Source organism: Typha angustifolia, chromosome 13 (genome assembly GCF_048772165.1).
Source record: "Typha angustifolia cultivar Huaian chromosome 13, ASM4877216v1, whole genome shotgun sequence".
NCBI lineage: Eukaryota > Viridiplantae > Streptophyta > Magnoliopsida > Poales > Typhaceae > Typha > Typha angustifolia.
In genome coordinates this window covers 2,561,834-2,578,050 of record NC_133251.1, presented here as the reverse complement: position 1 = coordinate 2,578,050, position 16,217 = coordinate 2,561,834, and the positions used below count along the sequence as shown (strand labels likewise).

At 36.7% G+C, this 16,217-nt stretch overlaps 2 protein-coding genes and 1 long non-coding RNA gene across 3 annotated transcripts; all 3 read right to left on the bottom strand.

Annotated features, from left to right (window-relative positions):
- Positions 1-1,031: 1,031 nt before the first annotated feature.
- Positions 1,032-3,834, bottom strand: LOC140774135 (type IV inositol polyphosphate 5-phosphatase 9-like). The gene is made up of 8 exons (XM_073116999.1): positions 3,469-3,834; positions 3,206-3,375; positions 3,008-3,115; positions 2,581-2,899; positions 2,254-2,438; positions 1,614-1,722; positions 1,374-1,513; positions 1,032-1,280 (listed from the first exon to the last, which is right to left on the bottom strand). Exons 1-8 carry the CDS (start codon positions 3,493-3,495, stop codon positions 1,136-1,138), a joined length of 1,203 nt encoding a protein of 400 aa, XP_072973100.1. The 5' UTR covers positions 3,496-3,834; the 3' UTR covers positions 1,032-1,135.
- A 2,281-nt stretch (positions 3,835-6,115) lies between these two features.
- LOC140774811 (uncharacterized) lies at positions 6,116-9,383 on the bottom strand. Its single transcript, XR_012106653.1, has 3 exons — positions 9,182-9,383; positions 6,587-6,702; positions 6,116-6,359 (listed from the first exon to the last, which is right to left on the bottom strand). It is a non-coding gene; the product is annotated as an uncharacterized lncRNA (long non-coding RNA).
- Positions 9,384-9,693: 310 nt separating this feature from the next.
- LOC140774806 (uncharacterized) lies at positions 9,694-15,226 on the bottom strand. The gene is made up of 3 exons (XM_073117938.1): positions 14,919-15,226; positions 13,771-14,008; positions 9,694-10,198 (listed from the first exon to the last, which is right to left on the bottom strand). Exons 1-3 carry the CDS (start codon positions 15,204-15,206, stop codon positions 10,047-10,049), a joined length of 678 nt encoding a protein of 225 aa, XP_072974039.1. The 5' UTR covers positions 15,207-15,226; the 3' UTR covers positions 9,694-10,046.
- Between the last annotated feature and the right edge of the window lie 991 nt (positions 15,227-16,217).

The following is a 16,217-nucleotide window of genomic DNA, read 5'->3' as shown; positions in this document are numbered from 1 at the left end:
TTTACAACCGACCGAGACAACGATTTTTAAATACAAGTTATTGATCAGGTAAGTGATCGGCAACTCATAAAAAATGTAAAAATTATTTTAAAAAAAATTTGACAAACGAAATTAGCCGCCGCAAATATCGGCTCTCAAACGTTATGTCAAACGACATTTCATTAGGAATAAAATAAATAGAGAAAAAGAAAAGAGAGGTTAGGTCAAATCACTTAAATTGTTGAAATGTATTCCACGTGACGGAATAGCTGGAGACGCTGTTGTGGACATTTGACAAATCTATGCCACTTGTTCTTGAAATCGAATCCAAGTCTTGTCGAATTCTCGTGCTGATTCTGTACAGTCCAATTTGTACCAACTTCCTATAACCTAGAGAGTTAAATAATATATCTTAGTTGCATGTCCATAGATGATTCATGCAACTTCCAATCGTCCGTGAAGGATTCAGTGTATAGTTTGTCATGGTAGAGTAATTAGTAAGTCCACTAAGTTCAACTTGCATTTGTATTTTGTGAGGTTTCTTTGAATCATAGAGGAGATGCGTTGACAATTTAATCCAAGTTTACCAAACTCGGCATCTAAGAAAGTTTCGTTCTTTGAACGTAATAGGAAATGAGTTGCCGCCTCATAATTATCAAAGACATAAAATGCCTAGAGATACATACTTTGTTACTTAATTTATATGTATTTGTTAATCAGATAAGCTAGAGAGGCTTATATATATCTTAGTAAAGTAGATAAAGATATTAGATCCAGATTCTTATAAATAAATAGAAATTAAATAGGTAATAAATTTAGGAGATTGATATTTAGGTAAATAAATTTGTAAGGTGGCCTAGTACTAGTTTGGTCAAATATTCTCAAAATTGGACCAACAGAAGAAGACATCAAAATTCGGTTATTAGTCTCTGTGGAGAAGCATCAAGTTAATTTTCTTTTTGACTTTTGTATATTTGGCACTATCTAGGTAAGTTCTTTATGGTATCTTAGCTGTTCAAGCAGAGAGAAAAATATATATTTTATCCATTTTGCTTGATGAATTTGTGAATATTTGAGCTCTGTAACCAAGATCTTTTATATTTGGACAATAGTCTTGGCAAAGGAAAATAATACACAGGGTCATCTAATAATTTTGTCACAAGAAGAAGCTTAATTTTCCCAAGACTTCGACTTCAACGGCGAAAACCGCCTGAACCGGTCGATGATCGGATAATCTCGAGTCACATTTATCGTATCTGGTCTGCTTCAAGCCCTCGCCGAACCAAAGGATCCGATCACACCTAAGAAGCAATCACACAATGCTGATGAGCAACCAAATTAATTAGGCTTTGACTTGTGAAAATTTGGAAGAAAATTTAATTATGTCAACGCACCACGCCGGCGGCCGCCTTTTGCTACAATTTGTACCATAATACTCATCTGAATTTGGATAGTACTTGTAGGTGGGGGAGAATGTGATCAAACCCTCATGCCAACCTTCAAAAATGCCACCCTTGGATAATTCACATCTTAGCTAAAATTTCACCAAAACCATATACCATGTTCAGGTTTAGTCCACTGATAAAAATTGCAATTATATTCTACCAATTCTTGAATCCTACTCCTCATGATACCTGATCTTGCTCTAATAAGATGTTCCATTTCCTTTGATCTACTAGTAATCGCGTCTTCGGCTCCGGTAACGAGATCCGATAATTCAGATCGCCGAGTAGAATTATGCGACTGCTTGTAATAAGAGACACAATGAGATCATAGGTTACTCTGATAAGTTTTCAAGTATGAGCAAGTGTTGATGGAGATGTTAAACATATCCTAGTTCAAAATTATTTAGTTAGGAAAAATGATCTTGTTCTTAAATGGGGTCTCTTGCTACTAAGCAATTGGAGATTCTCTTTGTTGCTGCTATAGTTGTTACTGGCTTTTTGTCATGGCATGGCAATGTCTTCTTCAACAAAATATTTATACCACAAATGTTTCCAACCTAACCTGAATGTAATTTAAGCCTGCATACGTTGTCTGTTTCAACTACCAAAGAATTAGATCAGAAGGTGGAGTTTAAATCACAAAGTCACTAAAACATAGGGTGTTACATGGAAATTTCCATTGAATGTAACTCATTTAGCTCCTTAATTATATCTTCCTAAAGATCAAACTAAGTTGGAGTTTAAACAAAAAAGAAAAAGGAAATCTGAAACGATAAAGAAGCATGTAAGCATTTTGAGAGTTAAACTTGAGATGAAACGACTGACTTACTCATGATCAAGGATCTTCTGCGGCAAATCCATGGAGGTGACGCAGGGAAAGCTGGTCCTTGAGAATATATCCATGACATCCGAATTCCTAAGCAAAACATCCCTTTCTTTACCTCCAGAAGCCAAGTGACAGCAAACAAAGCAAAAGCTGGTCTCATGCAAGCAAAATCTAACCGATACCGCACCCTACGCCGAAAGAAGAAGAGTTTAAGCTTCATAAAGGTTTTTAAATCTTCATAACATCTTTTATTTTCTAGATTTAAATTGATATATAACAAGTTTATAGTTTGTAGTTTTAGTTTTTTCTTTTATGAAAAATATTACATACCTTGTTTCCTAAGCATCCCATCACGCCGCAACCTATGCATGAAACACTTGGATGATGAATGTATGGCCAGAGATCGCTCCTCACCCAAACTGATGCAAAAATTCCAACCATCTGCTTGCTTATGATGCATCTGAAGTCTCGAGTTGATCTTTTCTCCCTTGAACCGCCGTCCTTCTCTAACTTGGATTCTTCTCTCCTCTTGTTGTTGGATAGCGACTTGTTTAGTGTTTCTCTAATGTGCGAGTTCCATTTCATGGATATCCAGCTCTTCTCAGGCCCCAGAACATTCTTGGCACTAAGTGGTACAATCTCTTGAAACCTGCAACAAGCGCAGCGCATGACTACATATATATGTATATATATATATATATATCTTATCTCTCTCTCAAAACAAGGATCAAGAATGAGTTTGATAAGAAAATGATACCCAAGAACGTAGATGTCATAAGAATTATTCTTGATATCCAACCAATCCTCCAAATTTAAATCATCGGTCGGCGTCACACCTCCAACATTCCATGTACTAACAAACACCCTTGAGCATCAAAACAATCAAATGTTCATGTTAAGGTCAGTCTCAATGGAATGTATACATAGATAACTCAATGAAAGATATAAAGCTCACTTGTACTTAAGCGTATCCTTCTGAGCATCTAAAGGCCTGCTGGGCGAGGTTGGTTCCACCAAGCATTCAACACCAAGCAACTTCTCAACTGTTGGAAAGTCTGCGACAAAGCGATTACTACCGAGCGGTCGGCGGAGGAGCTTGTTGGCCACCAATCTTGGCCATATGATCTAAAACAACACAAGAAGATGTCAAACTCTTCTTTCTTAAATCTTAGCTGATGCATATATATGTATGCATGGAGAGAAGTACTGCTTGCTTACTTCTCCAAACTTTTGGTTCTCTGGCATAGTGATGGACGAGTTTGGAGGCCAAGAGTGGTCGTTTTGTTGTAGAATGGAAGGAAAATAAATTGGCGGATAGAGTGCGCATAGGTAGATAAAGAGAGAAAAAAGTAGAGAGAGAGAGAGAGAGAGAGAGAGAGAGGTCAAGTATTAGGAGCTCAAAAGAAGAAGAAGAAGGCTTAATTTTGAGCACTAAAAGATAAAAGAGTTCTGCAAGTTGGGTGGGAGGAGAGAGGGTAGTATTTATGACGTAGAAGGTGATGCAAGTCAAACATCTAAACAGGGTGGAAAACAATTAACTTCATTGCATTGCGTGGGATAAATACTAGTGAGATGGTGAAGGGGATGGAAGAATTGGAGCGAAGGTCGTCTCCTCCAGAATGTTCCTGATTGGGTTTTTTCCCCCATCTTGCGTGGTGAATGTCTAATGATGGTTATATCAGGGCGGTTGTCTTTAATATGAATAGTGGCAGAAAGGCCAAGACAAACTTGTGCAACTTGCTTCAAACTTTACTAATTAATATCTAGTTATATAATACACATTCAAATAGTCTAATCCTTTACAAGAATATCTAGCAGGCTGAGGAGTGCTTCTTAGTGATCAGAGGGGGGAAGTTAGTACCTACCAAATGCTTTTGGGTTTACCTGGCAATCCATCTCAAAGGAAGTAAACCTGGGTAATTGCATGATGCTAGATTCTCGGTTAAGGTGATGCTCACCACACAATATCACAGAATTATTTGGACCACAAGTTCTTAATTTAGCTGATACGTGTTGATAGGATTAATTGGACATAAGAATATCCCGTCTCATTCATTTTAACTGTAGAACAAACATGATTGTGACTCGATAATGGTCAAATGAGGCAGCAGCCATTTCAAAGGCAGACATCCTTTGACAAAAATGATCATCAGAAGTATGTCTAAAGAAGTCAAGAAAAAGAATTCTGAACAAGTGTCATCTTCAAGGGGGAGTTCGGCGAGGGAATCCATAAGAGCGCGCCACCTGGAAAACCATTAACTAAGAGGAGTAGGATTCAGAGAGAGGAAGGTAATGGTTGCCTTCAGACCCCTCATGGTCATATATACTTTTGTCTGTCTGCTTTAGATATGTGCTCTGAAACTGTTCCTTCTGCAGCATTTGGTCGGCCAATGGTAGTGGATCGAATAGAAAGAATCTATCAAATCATCACGACAATATTAATTTAGTTATGATTATAGCAATCATGCCTCACTAAATTTTATGCTTGCAAATGAGCCCATTTGTAATAACTACTGACAATAATGTAAGAGGACATAATAATAAATAGAAATCAGTTCAGAGTTCAGACAGAAACTTCTGTCCTACTTAGTGTTGGATATTGATCATTCTCCTTGTTCCTATATATCACTCAGAATCACACAAATTGGAGAAACTTATTAGATTCCCTTCTCCAATAATTTATTTAATGATTTGAAAAAGCAATTATTAATCATGCTGCAATCCACTGTTAGAAGAAGATTACACATCCTAACTACTGCTCTGTAGACCCCCATCAATATAGTACCATGAGTTTCATGAGAATAAGTGTTGCCACTGTCTTATCATTGTCGTGTCAGATTTCACCACTCTATTGACCTTTCAATCCCCTCCACAGAAAATAAGAGAGATGTAACACCACAATCATTTTTAACCTCAGAAACTTCTATCCATCAATTCTCACATGAGAAGTCAAGTCATTCAGAGACATCGAAATATTTGTGCTAAGCTGTGTCAGAGATTATCCCTTCTTTTGAGTGCTGAATTAAGAATAGCTCTCCTCAGAACAGAAGGCAGTCTTAAAGCTTCCTTGGCATTGTCTTAGGAAAGAGAGGAGTGCCCTCTTTCCATATGCCCCAGGAACCAAAATATTTTTAATACTAAAAAAAAAAGATTCTAGTAACACTGACACCCAAGATGTGTAAAAATATGAAAATCTAAGAAAGAGCGATAAACATAGCATAACACAAGATGTGGTTCACTTATAATCCAGGAACATGAAGAAAAATAAATTTGCTATCAAGAATATGAGATATAAGCTGATGAATCTTACCTCCCTACCGTTATGAGTACAATATTTCAATAGAAATCCTTCTTGCTTTACTATTCCTTATTCAAATTCATTTTCGGAGTGTCCAAGTCACTGTATCCAATCAAGCTTGGAGACTTTAAAAAAGCAATAAGACTTAAAAAGCAAACCTCCAAATCCCACTCTTCTCAACACCAAAAAGATAGAGGTAAGGGAGTAATTCTCTCTTGCCCACCAACTCCCTTTTGTGTAGTACGCGCCACCTCTTATACATAGTCTCCCACTTAATTCAAACCACATGATCCAAGTGATTCCAAACTATCATAACTCACTAATGAGTTTATTGAACTAACTCAAACAAGTATACGGTTTGATTATGTGATTTGACATCACAAAATCAGCAATACATTATTATCACAAAACCAACAAGTATCATAAGTCATAATATTGGTAGACAAACCTAACAAACATCATAGTATAGGTGCACAGTATGATCCATTGATGTCAACATTATCTGCTTATTTATGAAGAATAAGTCAACCTATTGCTACACCACCTGTCAATTTACAATGTGCAAACTGAGAGTTTCTATCTTCCACAGGTGGCCAGAGTTATTGGATAACCTTCGAAGAGTCATGGTGTTTGAAACATATCAGTGTTTAAAGTTGGACCTCCTCCTGTTTCTGTTTGAAGGTAAAAGCAAGCAAGAGTAGGACATAAAAGCTTGCGGCTGTGTTTCAATTATAAAAAGAAATTAGTCCAGAAGACAATTTGATGAGCTTCCTTCCAAGTCATGGTTATTGCGAGCATGGAAGTCATACAACTGTGAAGACATAAGCATGTTACAAGTCCGTTGACAGTGGGCTGCATTAATATTAATAAGATAAGATTCATAAGAAAGATCCTCCGCATAAAGAATCTAAAATAATATGGGGCCCCGATAATTAAATTAATTCTGTGGACTACCATGTTGATGATTAATCAATAAGCCTACAAGCTAGGCTTATGCATCATTTAAGAATGATGACAAAGATATTTTGCATTGTTTACCTACTCTGCAAGATGTATCTGGGTGACCGGAGTGGATTTTGTCATTCCTTGAAAAATCCAATTAGCTATAACAAAGACCAAATTATTTTTGAAGGACGGCAGTAAGCTACAAATCCCTGCATATATAGTAATCAGAAGTCAGCAAAATTTTTGTGCTTATGGACAGTAAAAATTAAAAGCATGCCTTGATGGTGCACCAAAAGGATATGTGAAAAATCTCACAAATTTCCTTGGCTAAAGATCTTAAGAACAATTAGGGGACACACAGAAATATTAGAGCTTTAAAAATAGCAGAAAGCAAAAACTCATTGAGCCCAATAAGAAATATAATACATTGTTTATGTCCTATGCTTTAAGACTTGTGTCCAAGAATCATATATCTTGATTGACCCATGGCAAGGTGGATCCTCCTGAGTTAACCAGATAATGTTCAGATAATAAAAGAGGCTTATGTTGTAGGAGTGTTCCTGAGTTTAAATCTGTGTAGTATTGGTTTAATTGGAACAACATTAAATTACCATTTTATTAAAAAAAAAATTGTGGATCCTCATGGGTGGAATTTGATATGGCATATGATGCTCGTGTGTCTCAGAAGGGTGCAAGAGTAGGTGTTATCTTAAGCCTATAATTTAATGGTAGATAAGCATAGTCGACCTGACTTTCGCCTTGTGCTAATCTGCTTACATGGTGGAATGGCAGCCACAAGTGTAAGGCAAGAAGATATATGAGGCCCACAATATATACAAGTATTATTTGTGAGATATTTGCCTACTATATCTAATCTAATGCAAGTGTTGTTAGTCTTACTGGAGTTGTTTAGTCTTAGTGGGATAAATTAGAGAAAGAGCCAAGCATAGTTAGGTTGCTAATTGTAGGTAGGTGACAATAATATCAGTATAATATTGGGAAACCTGCAGTGAATCTGCACCAGATCATAATCTGTCAAAAAAAAGTTGTCTTAAAAGCAGAATTGTCATCCAAAAGCAAATTAATTAACTAGATGCAACAAGAGTTCATGATAAGGATAAGAATTTTGGTGGAAATTTGCAAGCAAGCGTGTTGCAACTTACTTTTTTGTACCTTTAACTTCTAGAAAAAGAGAAGAAGAAAATGTCATATATATCTTTATAAATCATGATCCGCAAGATTTCAAAAGACAAATGAAATCAAGTCTGAAAAATCTAGTGAATTAAGCTTCTACTGGATCCTAACCAATGTGATGTGCAAGACCCAAAAACTAAGTTGCTAGTTTTGCTGCTTCAGGATTCAGACAGGAGTCGAGGTAATAACTAATAATTGCTTATGAACTCAAAGTTATCTGATGATTAGTCTTATTATGCCGTCAAAAAGTTTCAACTTGTATGCATGAAGTTGAGGTAATAACTAATAATTGCTTATGAACTCAAAGTTATCTGGTGATTAGTCTTATTATGCTGTCAAAAAGTTTCAACTTGTATGCATGAAGTTGACTAATCAATTTTATATAGCCTCATGATAGGCAAGACTGTAGGTTGCTATAACCTATACTTTTTGGCAAAGGATAATAGGTCACTTGATGGTTTTAAAACTCAAAGATAACATCACGACTAATAATGCAGATGTCTACTTTCTAAGTTTGCTCATCATATCCAATTAAGAATGTATATCTAGATATGGTTATAAAATATTTCCAATAGTTTTAGAACTAACAATAATTTTTCTATCAATCTCATTACTGTGAATTCGCCTTTTCAGCTCATTATGCAATTGCCATTTTCATTATTTAGTAATGCCATCTCAGTCAACACTCACAGCTATCCCATGGACTAAAAAAGGGATAGTGACTTGGTCCAGATTCTGCTGCAAGTAAGAGGATGTGAATCTCATTATAAGTGCCAACTCTGATGGATCCACTGACAATTATATGCATGAAGATAAATTCATCTTCCCATCAGCTTAAGCTGTAAAAGTAATTGGTGAATTATAATGGTGAATAAACTATTCTTTATCAGCTTATCTTCTGGAGTTACTGGTGGATTTATTAATAAGTAATAACATTGATAAATGACATTCCTTGCCAGCAGTATACATCAAAATAGATAATACAAGTACTCATACTATGCTGTAAGTCAAATGAATTTTTGCCTGTAGTTAGGGCATGCACCATTTAACTTTCTAAAGTTCGAACATTACTAACATTTGTTGCATTAAGAGCCGCATTAGGGATCTCATCATCCCTAATCACTGGCGTTTCACAACCATTTAGCTATGTTAGGTTTCCATATCAGAGTGGATCTAATGTAAATCCAATAAATCATAGCTAGTCAAATTACAGTTATTTCTTGTTTAATGACTTAACATATTGACTACTGGGATCAGGTTGGCATTCAAAGATAGACCTACTACAATAGTGTAATAAATCAATAAATACACTCAAATAATGCTTCATACTATGCATATGTCAGTAATCTGTGACGATACTTAGTAAACATCAATGCAAAATTTGTCTATGCATATATCCGGAGACGGACGACAAAGTACTAACACAACGAGAAGCAAATCTTTACACCTTAGAAAATAAACACAAAGAATAAAGGTAAAAGATAACAATTCTACCTGAATTTGAACTGTAATCGAAAGAGATGCACATTTTTTATATCACATAGATCCACCATGGTTGTTGACAAGAGACCAGATTAATTCTTCAATCAGACATATGCTAGTACCAAGTACGTCTGATCCAGCTTCTCATGGTTGATTTCTCTTTAATTTGCACTGCTACATTCAGATACAACATTTTCGTCAAAGAAATACCACTGCAAGCCATGGATAAGAGACTGTCAACTTTGGAAAAGAATCTAATCATTGCAACAATATCTGAATGAAATGGCCGAACAGTAATAGCAAGTGATATCAATTCTACTACCTTCAATATACATATAAACAGCAGAACAAGACAAAGTTAATACACAAACGAAAGTTAACGGATTGCAATTCACACGGCCAAGACCAACAGAGAAATTCTTGAGGATAAGGTTAATAACTTAATATCATCTGATTTGCAAGTCCATGCAGTGTTACTTTTCTTAGTAAAATTTTATATTCAGTGCATCAACTGAAGACACCAATAACCACTGCGACAATGCAGTAACCATCAAACTGATATCTGTAGTAATACATCTCATGCATAGCCAAGCATAATCTATTTCAGAACTTTACACGGGTATGTAGCTGGTGAAATTGTTTGAACCTTCCAGTTTTAGCACAACTAACTTTTATAATCCCCCATCTTACACACCCCCATATCCATTACAAGAAACAAGAAACAAGAAACACACTCCCAGAACCAACCAAAGAGACTGGCTAAACAGAGTGCCAGATCAACAACTATTTGTACAGTCAACTGAGCAAAAATCAACTTATATAGGACTGCTTCCATGCAGAATGACCGTAGGAAATCTGCAAGACATTCAAGTTGGCTTTAGTCATTAGTCTTTGAGTTCACATCACGTGGTGTTTGCCGAGCAGCAGAATATGCTGAAATTGCTGAACTTGTCATATTGATTGATTGCTTAGTAATGTCCAAGCTTTTCTGGGCAGCGAAAAAGATGATCCAAAAGAACCCAATCCACCCTGCAGCAAATGTTGAGTTTTGTGAGACTTCCGGTTGGTAAATGTTTAAAAACCATTAACACATAAAGAAACTCAGGGAAGCCATGTAGAATTCTCAAACCACAAATTATAGTACTCTAAAAAAGGATTGCTTTAAAATTGGCATGCATCTTACTGGGTCATCATTGGCACAACACCCTACAGCATGGGCCAAGGGTAAGAATGAAGAAACTAGGGATATTTTGTACCCCATCAATGAGTAGAATTACTTTTCATAATTAAAACTGTGCCTTATGAAATATAATCTGAGCAATGAGATTTTGGCACGAGCTTCTGAACATGATACTTGTTTACATTTCTCTGACAGAAGTGCTTTTACATTTGATATCATATCTGTCACATCCCCTACTACTAACACTATAGTAAAGGAGCATGGTCGGCCACAACCTATTGAGACCATGCCTAAGAGGGTGCAAAGCCTATCAAAACACTTCCTGCAATTATCCGTCTATAGAAAATAACATAATACCAAACTAGCACAGCAATACATTTTAAACATTATATATATATATATATATAGAGAGAGAGAGAGAGAGAGAGAGAGAGAGAGGGAGGGAGGGGGGGGGGTGAGAGAGAGAAAGGGAGAGAGAGAGAGGATAATTAATCGTCGATCCATTTTAGAGATCCACCTAAAAATGGATCTAACTTAAATCAGTAATAACCGATAGTAGTGGATCTTCCAATTAAGTGCTAATTCGCTTCATGTGGATCAAATAATCTCATGATGCACTTCAACTGCATTGCCTCTTCACTTGAGGACATATAGCCTTTGCATTAAGCACCTAGGCATTTGAAGAGGCCTGGATGGGCATGGAAGGGCTTTCTGAAGGAATCCTCAACCAAAAAGTGTTACAAGGCTTTCCTATTGGTGCTGTGGCAACCCTTGCCACATGCCGACCTAGCATCATCCATAAATACCAATTTTTAAAGAATCATTAACTTCAATTCAATGTTTTGAAACTCAATAACGGGATTGGGCATCCAGGGAAACGATATACATCGGTCGTATCGGTTGTATGGGCCACTAGTATCGGATTTGATTATTTTTTAATTAAATAAAATTCTAAATATCATTTAAAAATATAAAAAAAATTTAAAAATTTAGAAAAAATGATTTAAAAAATAAGAAAATAAAATCACTCATATATGAAGCCTAAATTTTTTTAAAATGTATTAAGTTAAAAAACAAAATCCTATCTCTCTTCCTCCCCTCTTTTACTGGCACAAGCAAATTTTTTTTTATTTTATGATTTTAATTTTTTATCTTATTTCTTGCTCTCTTCTCTTCCCCCCTCTCTCTCCTTCCCTCTCTCTTTTACTGTCGCATCTTACAATTCTTTTTCCTCTATTTCTTCTCTCTTCCAATGTTTTGAAAGGTGGCCGCAGATAGCGGACGGTCACCCCACCGCCTAGTGTCAAAACGGAAGACGGATGACAAGGCAATCTAACATTTCTTATATAAAAAATTTGAAAAAAGATTTATATGGTATATTTATAATTTATAATACTAATGTAAATCAGTGATTTACATAACAAAGCATGCTTGTCGTGATTCACAAACTAACATAGACAATTTATCAGTGATTTACCTATTGCTATTAGTAATTGACACTTCACACTATTAATTACTAATTAATAATTAGAGAAGGAACCTATTGTTGCTATAGTAGTGAAGAAAGCCAACAGTGAAAGGGAGAAAGAGAAGGAGAAAACCAGGAGGAACTTACTGTTACCAGGAAGTGGCCACCGAGAGTGAAAAAGAAAGAAATCAAGAAAAGAAAAAAGAAAGTAAAGAAGAGAAGGGTTTGAGGGGTACCTCGCTCGCCGCCATCGACCTCTCACCATCGTTGACTTCTCGCCGCTGTCAATTTCTCGCTGCTGCTCGGAGAAGATCAAAAGATAGAGACGACCAAGAGGAAGAATTTTTAGGACTCAGATTGAGAGAGCGAGGGAGAGAACATTTGGGATTTTTTTTAAATGATTAATGGGTTAGGCGATTAGCAAATAGTGAAGATTTGACTCGGAAAACCATAACTTACCTCTACTACGGGCTGACCCACAATCTCATTTAGTGGGCCGCTCAGCCCGCCACACAACTTGGCGGTCCGCCATACGCGCCCTAGTGGCCAGGCCATTAGGGGTTGGCCGCCTTCCCTGTTGGTAGGGCGGCCGACGTGCCGCCCCTCCATGGAGGCCGCCACGATCGCTTTTCAAAACAATGCTCTCTCCTTTCTCTTCCCCTCTTTCTTCTCTTCTTCCCTCTCTTTCTTACTGCTGCTGCTCACCTCACTCTTTTACTCAATTTTTTCTATCACTCTCTCTCTTCTCTTCCCTTCATTCTTTTTTTTTCCTTCTCTTCCCTCTCCCTCTTACTGCCAAAACCCATCTCTCTCCTTTTTTCCCTCCATTTTTTCTCTTTCTCCCTTCTCTTCCCTCTCCCTCTTACTGCCGCAACCCACCTCTCTTTCTTTCTTCCTCCCTCTCTCTCTTTCTTCCCCTCTCTTTCCCTCCCGCACTTGTATCGGCTGATCCAGCCGATCCCGATCCATTTCGGCTGAAACTAGGTTCCATGCTTCAATCCTCAAAAGCAATAATTACTAAGAAACTTACTTTCTTAAAGATGCCCTATTTTTGTAGAAATTTCAATCTAATCAAAGAATGGGATGATTTACTACTTTAACTATATGGTCTTCAAATATGAATTAACAAGAACACCACATTCTAGGTTTGCAAATTGCATAATATGTCCAATTATGATTATACAAGTCAATCCAAAAGAGAATAAATGAAGATAGATTAATTGTGCTAAAGAAATCGGACCTTTATTACTTCAGCTGATGCCTATATTCAAAAAGAGATCATTGGAAGCCTTTTTCTATGATCTTGATATGTGCATTAAAAAATGATTTATTATAACTTATAAGGGCCATCATTTGTGGTTGAGAACAAATAGTGTAAAGTACAAACTTCCTTCCTCCTGAAGGGCTTAACAAGAAACCTTGGATGTCAGTGTCCAAAATTGCGTCTAAAAGCTAACCCTACAAATCCTTATAAAGGCCAAAAGAAGTGCATTACTCCACATGGTAATAACAAACTGGAGAATTGTGATTAGAGGATTGGAACATGAACAGCAAATTTGAGAGGATATAGAAGCAAAAATGTGATTGACATATATTTGGACCAAGGATCATAAAATCTCAGATTTTATGGAAACCCAGTAGGAGTATATTCCCAGCCATATACTCAGTTACATCCATGAAGTGTAACTCAAGGTAGTCAGTTCCACTTAAACAAAAAAACAACCAAGAAAAAGTTGAATTAGCCACTTTAGGAGGGAAAAATCATTACACCATTGACACCATAGTAGTGGTGACCAGGGATTAGGAGATAAATTATCACATTTAAAGCATGCATGAATATTATCAATTGGCACTCAATAGAACAAGGTTTTATTACAAAAGGAACTTCTGTTGCATACTTTGATTATCTCAAAACTAGGGCCTTTTTTCTAAAGAAAAAGAAGGATGGCGTACCAGTAGCTATCATGACAGCAATGATTATTGAGATAGTTGTGGTGGAAATAATGAAGGCTGCAACCGATAGTGCTCCAATGTATATCGCTGCTAAAGAAGTGAAGAAAAGAGCCAGAAATCCTCCAGCAGCTGCCAAAGACATTATTAAGGAAATGATGATAGCATTCACTGTTGCCACGAAAAGGATGAACATGAAAAACAGCAATCCAGTCAAAGCCAGAAGTGTGATTGATCCGACCTGTCAAGTAAGAAAGTTCAGAACACCTGTACATTTGAATAGCGATCAAAATTGCTGGTGACATCTTCCAATGGAATGTTAAAGAAAAAATGCGCTTCAAACTTTTACCAAATGTAGCAACTAGCAATTATCTGACTACAAGGTAATTAGGGCAATCAACTGTTTACTGCACAAGGAACAACAAAGCAGTTAGGATTAGAAGATCTAAAGAAAAAGTCCTCATAAAACATGGCACCACTCTTACACTTTCGAGTATTGAAAATGGCAAGAAATAAGGTCACAAGAGGAAATCAACTCTATCTATTTCATTAATGATACAATGTCCCTATGAATTTCATATTTACAGCAATAATCCGCCTCAAGCTAGCTAGATAGATATATAATGTTCTCGTCAGTCCATATATCTAAATCAGGTATTTCATTAATTATAAAATGACACTATGAATTTTTTTCTCTTTCACTTCAACTTCTGCTCATTATGCATATCATAACAGTACTATGTGTTCTCTTTACAATTGCAACTCAATATTTGCTTGAAAAATAACTATTTAAGCAAGGGCACAGATTATTTCTATCTAGAACTGCGTTATCTCACTATGTATTAATCAAACTTCCCAAGTATCTAATTAGATACTGACCAACTAATCAAGATTATCTGCTAAGAAAAAAAAAACAAAAAGCAAATTGAATTATTACTTGTATAACGCATTATCAAGAAATAAAAGAAAACGACAAAGCATTTCAACTTTTTATTTATCTACAGACAACACTCATCTACGATACTAACAAATAAGAAACTAAGTCCAACTTTATATCAACCAGAGCCAATACAAACCTACTATCAAAAGAAGGGTTAAAAGTTTTATCTTAAGATGACAAAATTCTTGACAAGGACGCTACTGAATCTCACCGAGATGACAAGAAGGGCGCGAAGTGGACTTCCCCGGCGAGTCCAGAGAAGGAGATCGCGAGCGGAGTTCCTCGAAGCTACTCGAAGACGCGGCGCACTCTTCGAGGCGGAGGACCGGATCCGTTGGATCAGAGGCGGCGAATCGACGCCGGAGGAGAGGACGCCGGCGACGTAGTCGCGGAGGACGGCGGGGAGGGTGTCGGCATCGGCGGATATCTCGATCGGACGGCCGAGATCGTCCGAGACGTCACCGTTGGATCCCTTCATCACGGACTGCGACTCCGCCATCTCGCTCTACTGGAGCTCCACTCCCTAGAAGGAACAAGTGCAGTGGTATTAATAAGTCGGATGCGGTGACACGTGGCGGCCGATTACCTTCCACGTATGCGACCGATAGGGTAACCGCCACGTCGTATTCAATTAGCTATTATACCGTAAATTGTTATATATCTTTCCTTATTAATTAGGACAAAATATATATTTATCCAGGCCAAATTTCAAAACCCCTTTGATTTCAACTGTGGTAAAATAATTTCTGTTAACCCTTAAACTTTATATTCACATTGACCCTCTAAATTATGTAAAATATTTCATCCAGGACAGTATCAACAAAAAATATCAATAATTATTTGAAAGGAAAGAAATATAAACAAAAGGAGTTTCAAAGAAAAAAAAAAAATCTAACTAGCTGTTGTAAAATTAAAAAAAAAAGAAGGAGCATTTTGATATTCTATATATTAAAATTACTGTTCATTATCCATTGGAGAAAGCCCGGGCCAATCTAAGCCTATTAAACTGGGCCGGACCTAATTTAATGGGCCTTTGACTATACTATGAGAGTGAGAGAGAGAGAGGGAGAGAGAAATTTTGCAGTCAGTCTCGGTCAAAGATTCATAAAATTAGGGCTTCTGCAATCAAGAAAAGGAAATGGCTCTCGTGCCTCTTTTTCATGTCAGACGAAAGAACTCAATCATACACCAATGGATTACAAAATCATCAATGCCCATTTATTGTTCTCTCTCTAAGTCTATTGAGTTCATCATTTATCTCCGACAAAGAAAAAGAGGGATGATGGAAATACTCCGTAGACAACGTCTGACTACATTGAAAGCTCCTTACCTTGAATCCTGTTTGGTTTCTCTTGTCCATCTCAGGGGCTAATATTTCCAGTCACATTTGTTGATCTCATCTAGGCTTCCTTAAATGTAAAAAAAAAAAAACTCAATAGCTTTTTATTCTTTCAAAAATGCCGGGTTGATATTTCGTAGGCAATTTCACTAGAGTATTTATATGTTGTTC